Raw genomic sequence first — 14,923 nt, 5'->3', positions numbered from 1 at the left:
AGAAAGTACCTTCTTTCCTTTCCCAAACTGTTGCTGCTTAACTGTAGACTTTGTGAATATTTTTTATTCATTTCAGGTGCATAGCATCCAGTATTCACAGAACTCACTTTGTGGAAAATGTTAAGTAGACACTCTGAAAATTATATTGCTGTTGCAATATATTCTATTTTTTGTGATGTTACAGTCATAGTATTGTCTTAATGCTGGTTTCTCTGACATGTCTGTAAATGGAGCTGCACTGTGCTCCTCCTACGCCACTGGCAACGGAAGCAAAATTCGCTTCCAGACAGGAGGGTGTATGTGGGTGCACTGGGACAAAGAGAGCATTGTGTTTATAAACAAATAAACTGGGAAAAACATATTTTAGTCAGTGACCAAACATAAATAAATAAATAAATAAATTTCCTGAAAACATTAAAAAAAAAAAAAAAAAAGGAGAAATTGAAAAGTTACGGATTTTGCTGGGAAATAAATGTTGAGCAATGCTTTGGGATTTGGAAAACAAACCATTTCACTTGATCCAAGCCAAGCATCTTTTCCCAGAGGTCTGTGAACTGGAGCATTATTCTGTGCTGTTAGGATGTAGTTGAGGTCCCTTCCATTCACTTCCAGAAGAAAGCTGTGGAGCTGCTTAGAGCCCTGTTTTGATGTGGTGGCCTCTGCTGCTGTGCAGGGACCTAACAGCCAACTCAGTGTCTGAGACAGGGGCAGACTTCTCAGCCAGGTTATGGACCTGGCTCTCAGGTCCCTCTTGTCTCAGGTGAGTGACTTTGTGTAGGCTCTGAGTGCTGGGGAATGCAGGCTGGCTTTGTTCATCCCATACACACGTTTCCTGTATTGTTCTCAAACTGTTGTGAAGCTGTTTGAGAAGGCAGGTTTCTTTCCTAAGAAATCTGCTCAGCAGTTGTCTGTGTGCTCAGGCCATGAGCTGAGTTTTTGTGCCTGCATGTGTTGTACTAACAGGGAGTACAACCAGCTGTTCTACTTTATGAATACAACCCTTACTGGTAATTTTTCTTTTCTCACCCTTCTATTGCCCCAGTCCTCTTTTTCTGAGCAAGTGAAGGCTTCCCTGCCCATATTGATCAGTACATTGGGTCCCTCACGGGATGTGGTTGTAAATCCATCCAAGGCATGTTCATGAATCCCAGACAGCTATGATGATTTCTGGGCATGGCTGTTCTTTGTGCTGAGATTTGTTTAGCATGATGAAGCTGGAAGATACGTGGTTTAGGAACTTAGTGTTGAAAGTACTGTCAATCTCCAGTTCCCATAGCAATATCTCAATATTGTGATGGGCTATCATTGTTTTAAAAAATAATCTATACAGATTAACTGTATAACATACACAACTGGGATTGTTGTGAAGCTTTCACTTCATTGCTGAACATCTTCTGTGGAAAGCGGGCTGAGACAAAGGCTTGCTTGTTCTGAGCATGCAGAAGGAGCCTGGTGTGGTGTGGGGATGGGAAGTGGACTGTGATGAGCAGGAGGACTTCAGGAAATGAAAACAAAAACAAAGCAGCAGTGCACGGTAAGAGGCACGAAGGAAGGAGCAGTGGTGCAGCTTCTGAAAGCAGAGTGAGGAACTTTGCTGGCAGCTTGTGAAGAGGTTGTCACCTTCCTTCCTCTCTCTCTGTGTCAGGGCACTGTGTCAGGTCACTGCTGCTCACACTAGGGGCCACTGGGACTCCTCCCACAGTGGTGGAATCCCTGGACAAGCTTAAAGAAAGGTGTAGGTGATGGGGTTAAGTGGTAGTCTTGTCTTCTGTTGTTAATGATTGGACTCAATCTTGGTTGTCTTTTCCAACCTTAATGATTCTCTGATTCCTGTGCCATTATCTTTTTGGTCCTCCTTAACACACTGGGCAGGCTTGAGCAGAGCAGCAAGAGGCCAGATGGTATCACTGTTTGGGGTATTCGGTGCCTTGATTTTCCCTCTGTGTTAAACAGGAGCAATACCCTGGAAGTCAGCAGGCTGGCATGAGTTTAAAAGCAGCATGATTCCTGTCTGTGTCTGTAATCCAGCTCCTGATTCCTTCCAGCTCCATGTGGGTACTTGGCCATAGGAAAAGGACTAGCAAAACCAGCCAGTATAATAGTTACTGGTTAAGGGTCCTGGAAACCTTCTGACTTCAGTAATAGTTTTATAAGTATCATTAGTTCTTGCTATTCCACTTTGTCCATAACCATATGAAATGGCTGAGTTTATTATTAAGCAGTCTCTAAATACTCTTAGAAACTCGATTCTGTGCTAAATCAGGAAGATGTATGTGGCTTAAATATTCAGTAGATCTGGTTTGGATCAGAGAAGGGAGATTAACAGAGCTGTATCTTCACTGAGCAACTGAAAGTGAAGTAAAACAGTCCCTGTGTGGCTGCAGCAGCTCGTGATTTACAGGGCTGGATTCACAGGGCTGCTCCTGCTGCCGAGAACGCACGCTCTCCACTGCTGTTGATTTTTGAATTAAAAAAATGCAGCTCTGTACACAGTTTACTTTCGTGCTAGAGGGCAGGGAAATATAGGTAAGAGCCGTTAATCCCCAGCAGGCTGCTGGGCAGGCGAACAGACAGAGATGACAAAATTTAATTGGAAACATGAGCAGTTTAACAGAAAACATATTTGTGATAATTGAGAGAGTAACATCTCCAAAAGGGAAAATCTGCAAAGACGAACTGATTCAGAGGAGAAGTGGCCGCTGGTAGGTGAGTGTGATTTTTCAAGCTCTCTTCAGGCTCGGAACTAGTTTCTTAATAAGAACAAATAACATTAGGAGGAACTAACTAAATAATAGATTTGTTTTCTCTGTGGGGGAGGGCTGTACAGTTACTGCCACAGGTTTCTCTTACAGCTGTATTAGGATGTGTGGTAGTACTTAATTTAGCTTCTTTACAAAAGGGTACAATTGGCTTTATTTTTGTACATGGAGTTTTCTTCTACCTTTGCATTGTGAAGACATTACCACCCCCGCCCCCAATAACTGAAAGGACCTTAGTTTTACTTTTTTCCTTACTCCTGCATTTTTTTTATGTTTGAGGTTTTTCTAAGAATCGAACTTGGACAGCAAGTATTTTGCCAAAAGCAGAGGGAACCCTTAGTTACAAAATAGTGCTGTGTTTTTGCTAATGAAAAAGTATTGTGGACTTAATAAGGGAGAGCACATTGCAGAACACATTTTGGTTTGAATTGGAAGAGATTATTTTTCTTCCTTCTTTTTCTTGAAACAGCAAGTAAATGTAAATTATACAGTAGGAGCTCATTGCTGCTCTGCTGGGTAGGAAAAGAAAGCTGGCTTTTATTTTCTCTGAGTTTCACTGATATTGCAAATACTGATGTGTCTTTTTAATCTTACCAGTGTGAAATTCTTGATGTTTCATTACAGAAAGAATCTCATAGTAACTGCAATGCCAGGTACTACTCTGTTGTTTTATTGGGCTGTTTTCTGTGTTTTTTTTTCCCAGAGCCTGCAGACAGCACGGCCTCCCAGCCCACAGGAATGAATGAAAATGGCTCATCCTCAGTTCAAAGCTGTGGCAGTGCTGTTCCTTGCAATAACTCCTCAGCCATCCCTCAGCCCAGCTCTGCTATTAAACCTTGGCGCAGCAAGTCCCTCAGCGCCAAGCACACAGCGACGTCTTCCATGCTGTCCGTGAAGCAGCCGGCGGCGGAGCCTCCAAAGCCGCCCTCGGAAATCGCCAAAACGGCTCCCAACGGCCAAAAATCCATGCTGGAAAAACTAAAACTCTTCAACAGCAAAGGGGGTTCCAAAGCAGCAGTGTCGGGGACAACGCTGGAGTGTCCGGGCTCTCGGGACAACAGCTGTGAAAAGCTGGAGGTGCTTCTCAGCTTTGAGGAGAGCGAAGAAATCGATGCCTCCAACCAGAATGTGAACAACCCGGGATCGATGTCCAGCAGCCCCAAAATTGCGCTCAAGGGAATCGCACAAAGGACTTTCAGCCGCGCCCTGACTAATAAGAAAAGTTCTCCAAAGGGTAATGAGAAGGAGAAAGAGAAACAAAAAGAGAAAGAAAAGGATAAAAGCAAAGACATTACAAAGAGAACATCCATCACCGAGAAGCTAGAGCTGAAGGCGGAACCTAAAGAAGAACAGACAGCACCAACAACAGCAACAGAGATGCCAAAAAAGTCCTCCAAGATCGCAAGCTTTATCCCCAAAGGAGGGAAGCTGAACAGTGCCAAGAAGGAGGCCTCTGCCCCTTCGCACAGCGGAATTCCAAAACCAGGAATGAAAAACACCGCAGGGAAATCCTCGAGCGCCCCTGTTGCTGCGAAGGAAGGCGAGAGGAGCCGAGGCGGGAAAGGCAGCTCGGGGCTCTCGCACCAGAAGTCCCAGCTGGACAGCCGAAATTCCAGCTCCTCCTCCAGCCTGGCTTCCGAGGGCAAGGGTGCCGGGGGTCTGCCCGGCAGCGGCAGCAGCCAGGCCGTGAGCGGGCCCGCGGCGGCCGCGCACAGCACGGGCAGCGGCACCGCCAGTGTGCAGCTGCCGCACCCCCAGCAGCAGCACAGCCACCCCAACACCGCCACCGTCGCGCCCTTCATGTACAGGTACGTGCCAGGAGGTACGCATGCTTCAAACGCCCTGGAAGTGTCTGGAATGACCCGGGAGGGTCATTCCAGACACTTCCAGGGCGTTTGAAGCATGCTAGGTTATGGAGAAGCCTCTTGCCTCTTCAGAAGAACTCATGGTGAAGGGTGTATGGGAAGTTGTGATGGACAGGAGGGGGAATGATGGTTGTGTGCAGCCCGACTGGCAGGACAGATGGCAATCTGAACACCTCCCTGACCAGGTGCTGCTCCTCTGAAGGGTACAAGATGTGTCAGGTTTGTTTTGTGCACTGTAGCTTCGAAAGTTGTAACAACGCCAAAACACTCTCAGGGTCTTCATTGTGGGTGCCAGTGGTGGAGCTGCCTCACTATAAGCAGGAATTGGAAATTAAACAAAAAAAAAAAAAAATTAAAAATACTTTCATTTAAGTAAGGCCAGACAAGAAATCTGTGCTGTTGTATGTGTTAACCCCGAGATATGGAAAAGAGCAGCCAAAGGAAGTCACAGCTCAGCTCTGTCTAGTCCATTTTCTGTTTGAAGCACCTTCTGTGTGACAGTGGCAGTAGAGGATACATAGGGAAGTATCCTGGGGATAGTAGGGAAGTAACAAGAGGGAAATCAGTAGCAGGGATTCTTAAGAATACAACATGACTAGGTCACAAGAAGTTTCTCAGTCAGAGGATGGGATTTTTGGTTTGGACAGCCATCTCATGGGGGTTTTATGACACTGCTTAGCTCTTTCATAGGAAGAGGATGCAAGTGTTTGCTCTGTCTCTATCTTCTTTCTGCTTATGATCTGAAAGACCTTTCTCACCTCCTTCCCTTCCTTAAGATATGTCTGTACTAGGCTTTTGTTTTCACTTGTAGAGATTCTGTTCATGATCTTTGGTCATTTTTGTTGCCCTGTCCCATGGTTTTTTCAACTCTTTTGTGCACATTTTTGCCTTGGATCTCTTGGCCCATGTAGCATAAAGAATGGTCAGTCACATTTTTTGAGTAAGAGTGAATGTCAGTGGTATGAACCTGAAGGAGAGGGATGCCAAAGGCCTGTGCAGAAATGCAGAATGGCAAGAGCAACCCTTGAGTCTTCTGTCTTCTTTGAGAATTCTTCTTGTGTGTATGAAATTAAATGCCAGGGGACTTGGGAAGCAGGAATTTTTGGAGATGGGTTGTTAAGTTTATCACCACAGTGTCCCCTCATTGCTAGTATTCATCTTTAGTCTGAGCTCAGATATCTTCATCAAACATGTAAAGGCAGATGCAGTCCATACATCTTCTGTAAGCTAAACATACTGATAAACTCCACACAGTATTTATATGACCTTTTACAAAAACCAGGAATGAAACTACCTGTTGGCAGCTGGAAAATTGAAAAACAGTGCTTACTTTTCAGCACTGGAGGAAAAAAGGACAAACACTGTAGTCAGGTTATCTTTAAAAGGAAAGAGAAAAATCAGATCATTTTGGTTTGCAAGGCAAACATAACACATTATTATATTGACTATCCAGAAATTATTTCAGTCTGCAAAATGCACTTGTTAATACATTGCAGTAGAAGGCTCAGGTGTTTTCTGACATCAGTTAGATTACTTTAATCTGTACTTTTCAGCTGCTTGTAGACTTTTTGTTTGGGTTTGATGTGGTTTTAAAAGCAAAAGACATAAGAAATTGTCCTGCATTTTGTATAGGGCTGTCACTGGCAGAAAGAGAGCTTCAGACAAAGTTGATTAGAGAAGCTCTCCCATTGAGTCGGGAGGAGCAGAAGGGACTCCCTTGCTTTCTAAACTTTTTTTCAGAGAGGAGTTCTTGATGCAGCTGGATCCAGGCTTAGCACCAGACTTGATCAACTTTGTTCATGTCTGAAGGACTGTATAGATGTAATTGAACTTAATATAACTCAACTGTACTGTAGGATTAAGGATGGCAATCCAGATATATTTACATGAAAGTAAAGGATTTATTTTGATAATTATTAGACTAATAGTTCTCAATCAGAATTATTTACTACACAGTACAGGCAGCCATGATTACTAGTATAATATAATGCACTATTTTTGAAACAATAGCAAAGGAATTGTGTTGAAGTTATATTAAAATCAGTTATTCAGTAGAGATTGATGTTATTCACCCATACCAATGACTGTGGCCACATCTCCTTTGCTCACCCGCAGGATGTCCCCACTCAAGAACTCTGCACACACAGAGGTGTGTTCGAAGACCTTGTCATTAAAGACTGGGATTGGGCTTTTACCGTATAAACTGACCATCAGTCATGTGTGTCCTGGCCAGCTGTGCCAGCCCAGCATCCCCAGTTATCAGTGGTGTCATTCTTGGTTCCTTTATCAGGTACTTTACCAGCTCTGCCACACCTTCACCTCTCCTATCAGAGGTTGAACTCTGGGGCTGATGAGTCAGGCTGGTTTCAGCCTTGTTCAACACCAAAAGCAGCAAGAGGTCCCTTCTCCTCCTGCCACAGACAGCTCTGAAAATAGGGCATTGTTCCAGTTGTTCTACCCCCACTCCAGGCACAGCGTCCTGCTACAGGAGTCAGGTGAAATTAAGAGCATTGCAATAGTAATTCCCCACAGTGTCTTTACTTTTTCACAACAGCTCTTATGCTTGGGGCAAGAGAACTTCCAGCTGCCTGGTGGCATGGCTCTATGAGCAAAACACAGCACAATTAGTAAAGTGAAATGAGTCACAATATCTTACTCAAATCTGACTGTAGATCCTTACATCACTTTTCATTACCTGGTAGCCATATCAGACAATAAATTGGAGTTTGAAGTTGGTTTTGCCCAGTCACTTCTCTTAAAATGCTCCCTGCTTTGTCTTCATGCAATACAGACTGTATTGGAGAAGATCAGATTAGCCACAACAACTGATGTTTTTGATAATTAAGATATATCTGGAAATCCAAGTGTTTTGAGACCCCATCTGATGAGCTGTGAAGCCTATCTTCAACTATGAATTTTTTATTTTTTACAGCTGAGTGCTTGTTTCCATTTCTGGGACATAATTCAACATGGGACTAATGAATTATGTAAAATCAGTCTGCTGGTGTGTTCTGGAGAGTGAGACAGAGTGGCTGATGGCAGGTGCACTCGTCTCGTTGTTATACTTGAGATACTTTGGATGGAGAGTGGCTGCACATCCCCATTTTGTTTTGCTTTCCAGATCTCAGACAGACAATGAAGGGAATGTAACAGCTGAGGCCAGCACAGGAGGGGTCAGCATGGATTCTGCTCTTTATGTCAAAACTGCCCAGCCTGCCCTCGAGGACCTCTCAGGTAAGTCTTGCAGCATGACCCATTACAGGCTGTGCTCTGCCTAAATAAGAATGGGCTAGAGCAAGTTGATTTTATTCCTACTGCTTTCGTTCTTAATAACTGTCTTTCTTTCAGCTCTTCAGCAATGAACCGGGTGTCAATAATTTGAACTCTAGATGCTTAAGTTCAGCACAAGTGTGCTCCCCAAATTTCTTGAAATCACCAGGAATTCTGCCTGCTTAATGAGATGTACAGCATCTTTTAGGATTAAACTACTATAAGGATCCTAAGCATTCTCAAGCATATCATATGCATTGTTTAGTTTTAAAAACTTCATTTCAGAGCTTACAGAACGGATTGTGTTCATTTCCTTGATGTTTTGGTTTGGTGGAATCTTAATATCACTCCCATGAATCTGATCAATTTGAGAAACAGCCTTTGCAGCAGTAGAGCACCAAAATCCAACTACACTCTATTGTGTCCAGCATACAGAAGCTGAAAGTGGTTGTGGCTAGAATATGAGCAGTCTAAATTAGAAAGTACCTGGTATATTTATCTGTATTTATCTAGAATTCTTGCTAATGTAAGAAGTATATGCTAGTTAGAAAAAAAAAATCAAACTTACAAATATAACCAAAACTATTTTCTGCAACCATGTTCTGTTAGAATAGATTCTACTAATGTGATCTAAAATGTGTTTTTAAAGTCACAATCTGATCTCCTCCTGTCCCCATTTCAGCAATATCTGTGCCTTTGCTTACTGTGTGCTATTGCAGGATATCTCATCTGTAGAACCTCTCAGGATTTTTCCATCTGCTTAGTCTTGGTGTCCCCCAGTTCAGTGTGGGGTTTGAAACCAGATGCCCTCCTTGGAAAAGTGATGTGGCTAAAAGTTTGACAATGAGATTAATTTCATACTGCATTGCATATTCTATCAATGTGTGCTGATGGGAAAAGTGAGAAGCAGAGTCACTGGTGAGGAAAAGGAAAAGGGCTGCAGGAATGCCTTAAGTGAACACATCTGTGTGTACAATTTATACATAGGTGCATTAAGTACTTAAAAGGCAGATAAAAGGCACAGGGGATAAAATCCTTGAGAACATTTTTGGGTTCATATTTAAATATTAGAGTTGCAAGTAAGAAACACAGTGTCCAGCTGCTTCAACTTTTTCAGCATTACCTCTTAATCATCATATTGGCTGGGCTGGATGTATTTCAGCCTGCAAACTGAGAAGCGCTTCTAGACCACAAAAGGTCTTCAGTCTTTAATGACAGATGTTATGTAAGTACAAACTATTACTCAACTAGAATATGTAAGTTTTGGGATCCAGAGGCGGAAGACAGCTGACAAACTCAAACAAGGGAGATGCAAACACCAGCTGTGCACAACCAGACCAGACAGCAGCATCCATGGAGGGGCCTTGGGGGAAACAGAGCAAACTAAACAAAATACTCCCTCAGCCCAAATGAATGAAGAAATAAGGCACAGATACCTTCTCTCCCTGCATAGCAGCTATTGATGCTGTTAATTTAAAAGCACATATAAAACAAAAGAGAGCATTGGTAGGGAAAAATGGAAGCAGAATTGTTTAAGGATGCTGACTGCTCATAAGGAGCTAAGTGATTTCAGAATTAAGCTCTAGGAGCCAACTATTCAATATCTGTCTTTATACTTTTGATTTAAGCAGTGGAATGTCATTTAAGTGAAAATTTGGTAATAATTTAGGCATAAGAGTGATCTCAGTAGAAATTGCTTTAGTTTGTCTCCTGTGTGTTTTTCCTAAGAAGTTACCTACCATTTGCTTTCACATCTGTGAGAGAAATGATCTGTAAAAGAGCACTGTGACCTTTGTTAAGCTAAAGGCCTATAAATATTTTATATTTTTTACTACAAAAATTTGTTGATCCATGAGTATAGAAAATGTTTTCTGTCCCAGAGACCCACTGGCTAAAGTAATCAGTCATGTTGGGTGGATGTTTTCAGTCCAGCCAGACCATAATTGTTTGACCCTCTGGCTTAAGTGAATTGTAACTCAGGGAGATGATTTCCCAGAGACTAGAGACTGATTAAAAGAAAAATGCTCACATGGGCACTAAGCACTTTGGTCAGTAGTTTGTAGCACTGCTGCTTTCTAGGAAACACTGTGTGAGTGGGTTTTTCTGTGCCACCAACCTGGCATCTTTTAGAAACCTGAAATTTAAAGCAGAGAATGTACAAAGTCCCAACAACATCTTTTTTTTATCTGGTTCTTCACACCTCTGATGTCTGTAATATATAGATATCCATCTAAACTAGCAATTGTGTGGGTGCCCAGCACCCTGGCAGCTCAAAAATGTACACTTGTACAGACAAGGCTGATACAAAATATGAAAAGTTTTACATTTACTGTAGTATTTTCTTTAGTCATGTGTTGTAAACCCTTTAGAATAAAATAATTTCCTTCTGTGCCCTACAAAAGCTTTGTGACAGTTTTTTGGAGGTTTACTGTTCCAGCTTTCAGTTTACAAAGAATAGGCCAGCATTACTGGAAATTCACTTCTCTTTAGCCTCTTAGAGGATTTAACTCTATAAAGCTCAGCTGAGGTAGCAACCAAAACATTTCTGAATTGACAGCACAGAGCACGTGAATAAATTATGCTGAAGCACTAATTAAATTATTAATTTGATAAAATGAAATTATGCTGAAAGAGTAGGAAGACTTTATTTTTTGTGTACATAAACTCTACTTTTAAGGAGCGGGACATGAATGTGTTTTGGAACAAAGTATTTCAATAACATTTCTAAATGCCATGAAAACTAAGTAATCCCCCAACTTTGTGTCATGCAGCACATTTTAGGAAGAGTAACTGTGTTATGTTGACAACCAAAACCTTTTGTTATTTTACCTGAAACATCACTCAGCATGGAGCAGCCACCCAGTCAGCACAGTTTAGTTTATGGAAAGGTATTATTGTAGGACAAAGAAGATCTAGTGAAAACACAGGATTGGAGAAATTGCCTGTGTCAGGTCAATGTTAATTGTGCCAATATATGAGATGGAAAGGGTGGTATTGATGGAGTGTATATTCTAATGAGGTTGAAAGTTAACCAGAATTTAAACTGGGTCAGCAACATCTCAAAGGCAGCCTGTGCAATGAGGGTAACCCTGCAGGGCTCATTTTGGTCAGGATGTGATGACGGCAGGTGCCTGCCCAGGGGAATGGAATCTCAATCCTAACCAGCTTAGAAAGTCAGAAAAAAGTGCATTTGTGTCAGGCATAGGCAGCAGCTCAGTTCTGTGCTGTTCCTTGCCTGCTCCTTACTCATGGCTTCCTTCCCCTGCAGGAGAGGATCCGGAGACGCGGCGGCTGCGAACTGTGAAGAACATCGCTGACCTTCGGCAGAACCTGGAGGAAACCATGTCCAGTCTGCGGGGAACCCAGGTCACCCACAGGTAAAGGCAGCTCTGGCAAAGGGTTCCTAACAAAATGCAAACCACTCTCTACAACTCCCTGAAAGATGGTTGTAGTCAGGTGGGGGTCAGGCTCTTTCTCCAAGCAGCGACTGACAGATTGAGAGAACACAGTCTTAAGCTGCATCAGGGGAAACACAGGTTGGATATTAGGAAAAAGCTTTTTACAGAAAGGGTGATAAAGTACTGGAATTGTCTGCTCAGGGAGGTGGTGGAGTCACCATTCCTGGATATGTTTAAAAAGAGACTGGATGTGGCACTAGGTGACATGGTTTAGTTGAGTGTTGGGGCATGGGTTGGACTCAATGATCTTGAAGATCTCTTCCAACCTAGTCATTCTGTGAATTCTGCTCTTACTTTGCATCTCTTACACCTGGCTGGGCTGTATCCTTAGAAAAATAATTAATACTGACAGTGGAAGATACTGATCTTGTAATTTTTATCTTTAATGCACAGAATTTGAATAATGTCTGCTGGTTATTGAGATGTGTGAAGAGGAATTGATGGGATGGGGTGTGTATTGACTCAAAGGTCAAGAAAAATCACTTCTTGTTAAATGTGTGAGGTGATGTTTGAATATAAGTTACAGTTTTAAATGTTTCATCTTACTGTTGAGTAACTTCAGTGCATTACACCTCTCTCCCTGTGTGTGTAATATTTTGTTTAAATAAGAGGTGAACTGTGCTTGACCCACATTATCAAGTGCATAACTTAAATTCCTGACCAAACTTTGGACAAACAAGTTCTTCTAGTATTGTTAGTCATCCACTGAATGTAACTGCTTTCTCTTTGTAAAGCAGCCTATGGAAATCTTCAGCAATATTTAAAATATACTGTAAATAAACGAAGATTGCTATTACGTTTAAACATCATGAGAGTTAGATCTTTTCAGTGTTAAACAGGAAGATTTGGAGAATAAGCTGTTTGGCCCCTAATGAAGTTGGGGTGCTACCTAATGCTTGGTGCCTTATGTACCCCAGCCCTACATGAGTTTATTGGGGGAACACTTTGTGTTTTGGCTTTGTATCTAAAACTGAAGCAGAGCTTGCAAAGATGAGTTCCCAAAGCTGTTTTTCTCTGCAAATTTCAATTAATGTGGCAGCTCTCTATGGTTTAATTACTATAACCAGAGAAAATAGAGGTTTTTGCTTATATGTAACATAAGGAATGGTATCATGCTGTTTATTTTTACTAATATCCACAATAAAAAAAAGTGGCACTAAGTTGAGCAGGAAAGGAAAAGAGGAGCTCATGTGGGTAAGAGAAGTTGCAGCTATGGATTACCCTCAAATAAATTCACTGCATTTCAGCTATGAGTATTTAGGGTGTAGTCTTGCAATCTGTACACATCACCTGAAAACTCATAGTGTAGTCCCAGTTTTAGGATTTCATTTATAAATATTACCAATATTTTTAAAAATATACATAACTCATGAATATATGGGTCATTTATTGTTTTTTCTGGTTTGGGTGTGAACATCTTCAAAGTAGTTCATAGCTCATTATTGATTTGTTAATATACAAAATATATTCTGAAGGAAAAAAAAATTGGTCTTTCTTCTTACCTTTTTCACTTATTTCTCTTCATGGTAGAGAAATAGCTTTCATTTGGTGCTGGAGACATCTCCAGAGTTAAAATTATCGTGAATGCAGACAATAAAAGGAAATATATCAGAAAAATAGAACTTGAACGGATTTTCCTTTAGTCACCTTATTATCCCACTCCCTTCCCTAGAGTGGCAAAACCATAGTGTAATGGAGTTATGCATGCTTGAAGATGAGAAAGTTACACTTGGATACCATAGATAATCCATTAAAAAGTCCTGCTTACATCTTCTCCCATGTATGTCGAGCACTTGGTGGCCTGGGTGCAAGAAGTCTCTTTGCAAATATGGTGGAAGGACCCGAGATTGAAAGGAAAGGATCTCCCTGAGTGCTGCAGCAGTCAGTTGTTAGTGCTGTCACGTACAGTCAGTAACTTGGTGAGCATTCAGAGCCTTGGAAGCACCTGAAATCTCACACAGTGTTCCATGTAAGAGTCATAATTGATCTGGTGCGTCTGATGCCTTGGGGTGGCCACCTGGAACAAAGGCTAGACAAGATGAAGGGAATAAAGTGGGTATTTATTAAAGGCCTTCAAACCCCTTGGGCTGTCAGAAGCCTTCCAGAGGCTACACGCAAGGTTGATGATGGCCATGAGTTTTTCAGACAGTTGTAAGTTGGGTCCATTTACATATTGGCAGTGAATTCTACAATTACAGCTTCAGGTAATGAAGTCGTATACACCCAGTTTGCTGCGGCTCAATTCACTTTTGTCTGTACTTTTTGGGGCCTGGGGCAGTGAGGTGTCTTTGAATTTCAGGCCTAGAGGGATTGTTTTGTCTGACCAAAATGCGAAGACGGTCAACTAACACTCTATATGGAGTTTGGGGTTAGTATAGGATTTGAAACACATAAAAGCTAAACCCCTAAGGAATTTTACCCGCATCTCTCCCTTCTAGCACGCTGGAGACCACGTTCGACACGAACGTCACCACGGAGATCAGCGGGCGCAGCATCCTCAGCCTGACGGGGCGGCCGACGCCGCTGTCCTGGCGGCTGGGCCAGTCCAGCCCGCGGCTGCAGGCGGGCGACGCGCCCTCCACGGGCAGCGGCTACCCGCCGCGGGGCAACGCCAGCCGCTTCGTCAGCGCCGAGCCGGGCGCCGCGCGCTACCTCTGCTCGGCGCCGCTGCGGCGGCAGCTGGCCACGCGCGGCGGCAGCGTCTGCCACGTGGACGGCGCCGACAAGGCCGGCGACGACATCGACCTGGAGGGCATCGCCATGGACGCCGCCGGCTACATGAGCGACGGCGATGTGCTGGGCAAGAACATCAGGGCCGACGACATCACCAGCGGGTGAGTTGACGTCTTCCGGTCCGTTTGCAGCCCTGTGTTTGTTTTATTTGAGAAATAAAAGCCGACACCAAAGGTATTCTACTCACTTCAACAGCCTTTGCAGACAGCTCGTTATTACAGTGGCATTTAAACAAGAAAGTATCCCTAGATGTGAAGATGTTCTGGCGCATGATTAAATGTTTTCCAGAGTCAAGAGTCGCAGTGGTTGCAACATTCATTCGTGCCCACGAGATGGAGGGAGTGAGGCACGGTTTGTACTTAGCTGAACTCTTGCTGCCTCGGTTTTGACGGGCTAGTTTGCTGGAAGGATATGAGTTTGCATCTCTCTTAGGTAAAAGAGTACTACATGCTGGAAAACGTCTAAAGAACAAGTCGGTGTGCAGAAATATGAGCTAATAGACAATTATTAACAAGGTTTTACATCAGTATTTTATCCCTGCCTTGAGTGGAAATCACATTTGTTTTTTGCTCCAAAGTCAGTTTTCAATTAGTCCACTTCCAGTTTCTACTATAAAAGTAATTTTGCTTAACTCAAGTACATTAGCATTGGATTGATGTTAAAAATGATCTTTCAGATTTAAATAGTATGGTGCTTTGTTTGGTTTTTTTTTGTTTTTGGTTTGGTTTGTTTTGGTTTGGTGGGGGGTTTTTTGGTTTGTTTTTTTGTTTCTGTGGGGTTGGTTTTTTTTTTGTTTGTTTGTTTGTTTGTTAGTTTGGTTTGGATTTTTTTTGTGGCA

The 14,923-nt window shown here is 42.6% G+C and overlaps 1 protein-coding gene across 2 annotated transcripts in view; it reads left to right on the top strand.

Moving 5' to 3' along the window:
- The window catches only part of NAV2 (neuron navigator 2), a 209,356-nt gene that overhangs the window by 98,891 nt on the left and 95,542 nt on the right, over nucleotides 1-14,923 (top strand). For both annotated transcript variants that reach the window (XM_077784374.1, XM_077784373.1), the window contains 4 exons: nucleotides 3,463-4,567; nucleotides 7,746-7,858; nucleotides 11,163-11,271; nucleotides 13,791-14,186. In XM_077784374.1, the coding sequence (XP_077640500.1) occupies nucleotides 3,463-4,567; nucleotides 7,746-7,858; nucleotides 11,163-11,271; nucleotides 13,791-14,186 (1,723 nt within the window). The remainder of the gene's footprint in view (nucleotides 1-3,462; nucleotides 4,568-7,745; nucleotides 7,859-11,162; nucleotides 11,272-13,790; nucleotides 14,187-14,923) is intronic.

This window comes from Lonchura striata, chromosome 6 (assembly GCF_046129695.1).
Source record: "Lonchura striata isolate bLonStr1 chromosome 6, bLonStr1.mat, whole genome shotgun sequence".
Taxonomy (NCBI): domain Eukaryota; kingdom Metazoa; phylum Chordata; class Aves; order Passeriformes; family Estrildidae; genus Lonchura; species Lonchura striata.
This window is presented reverse-complemented; position numbering and strand designations above follow the sequence as displayed.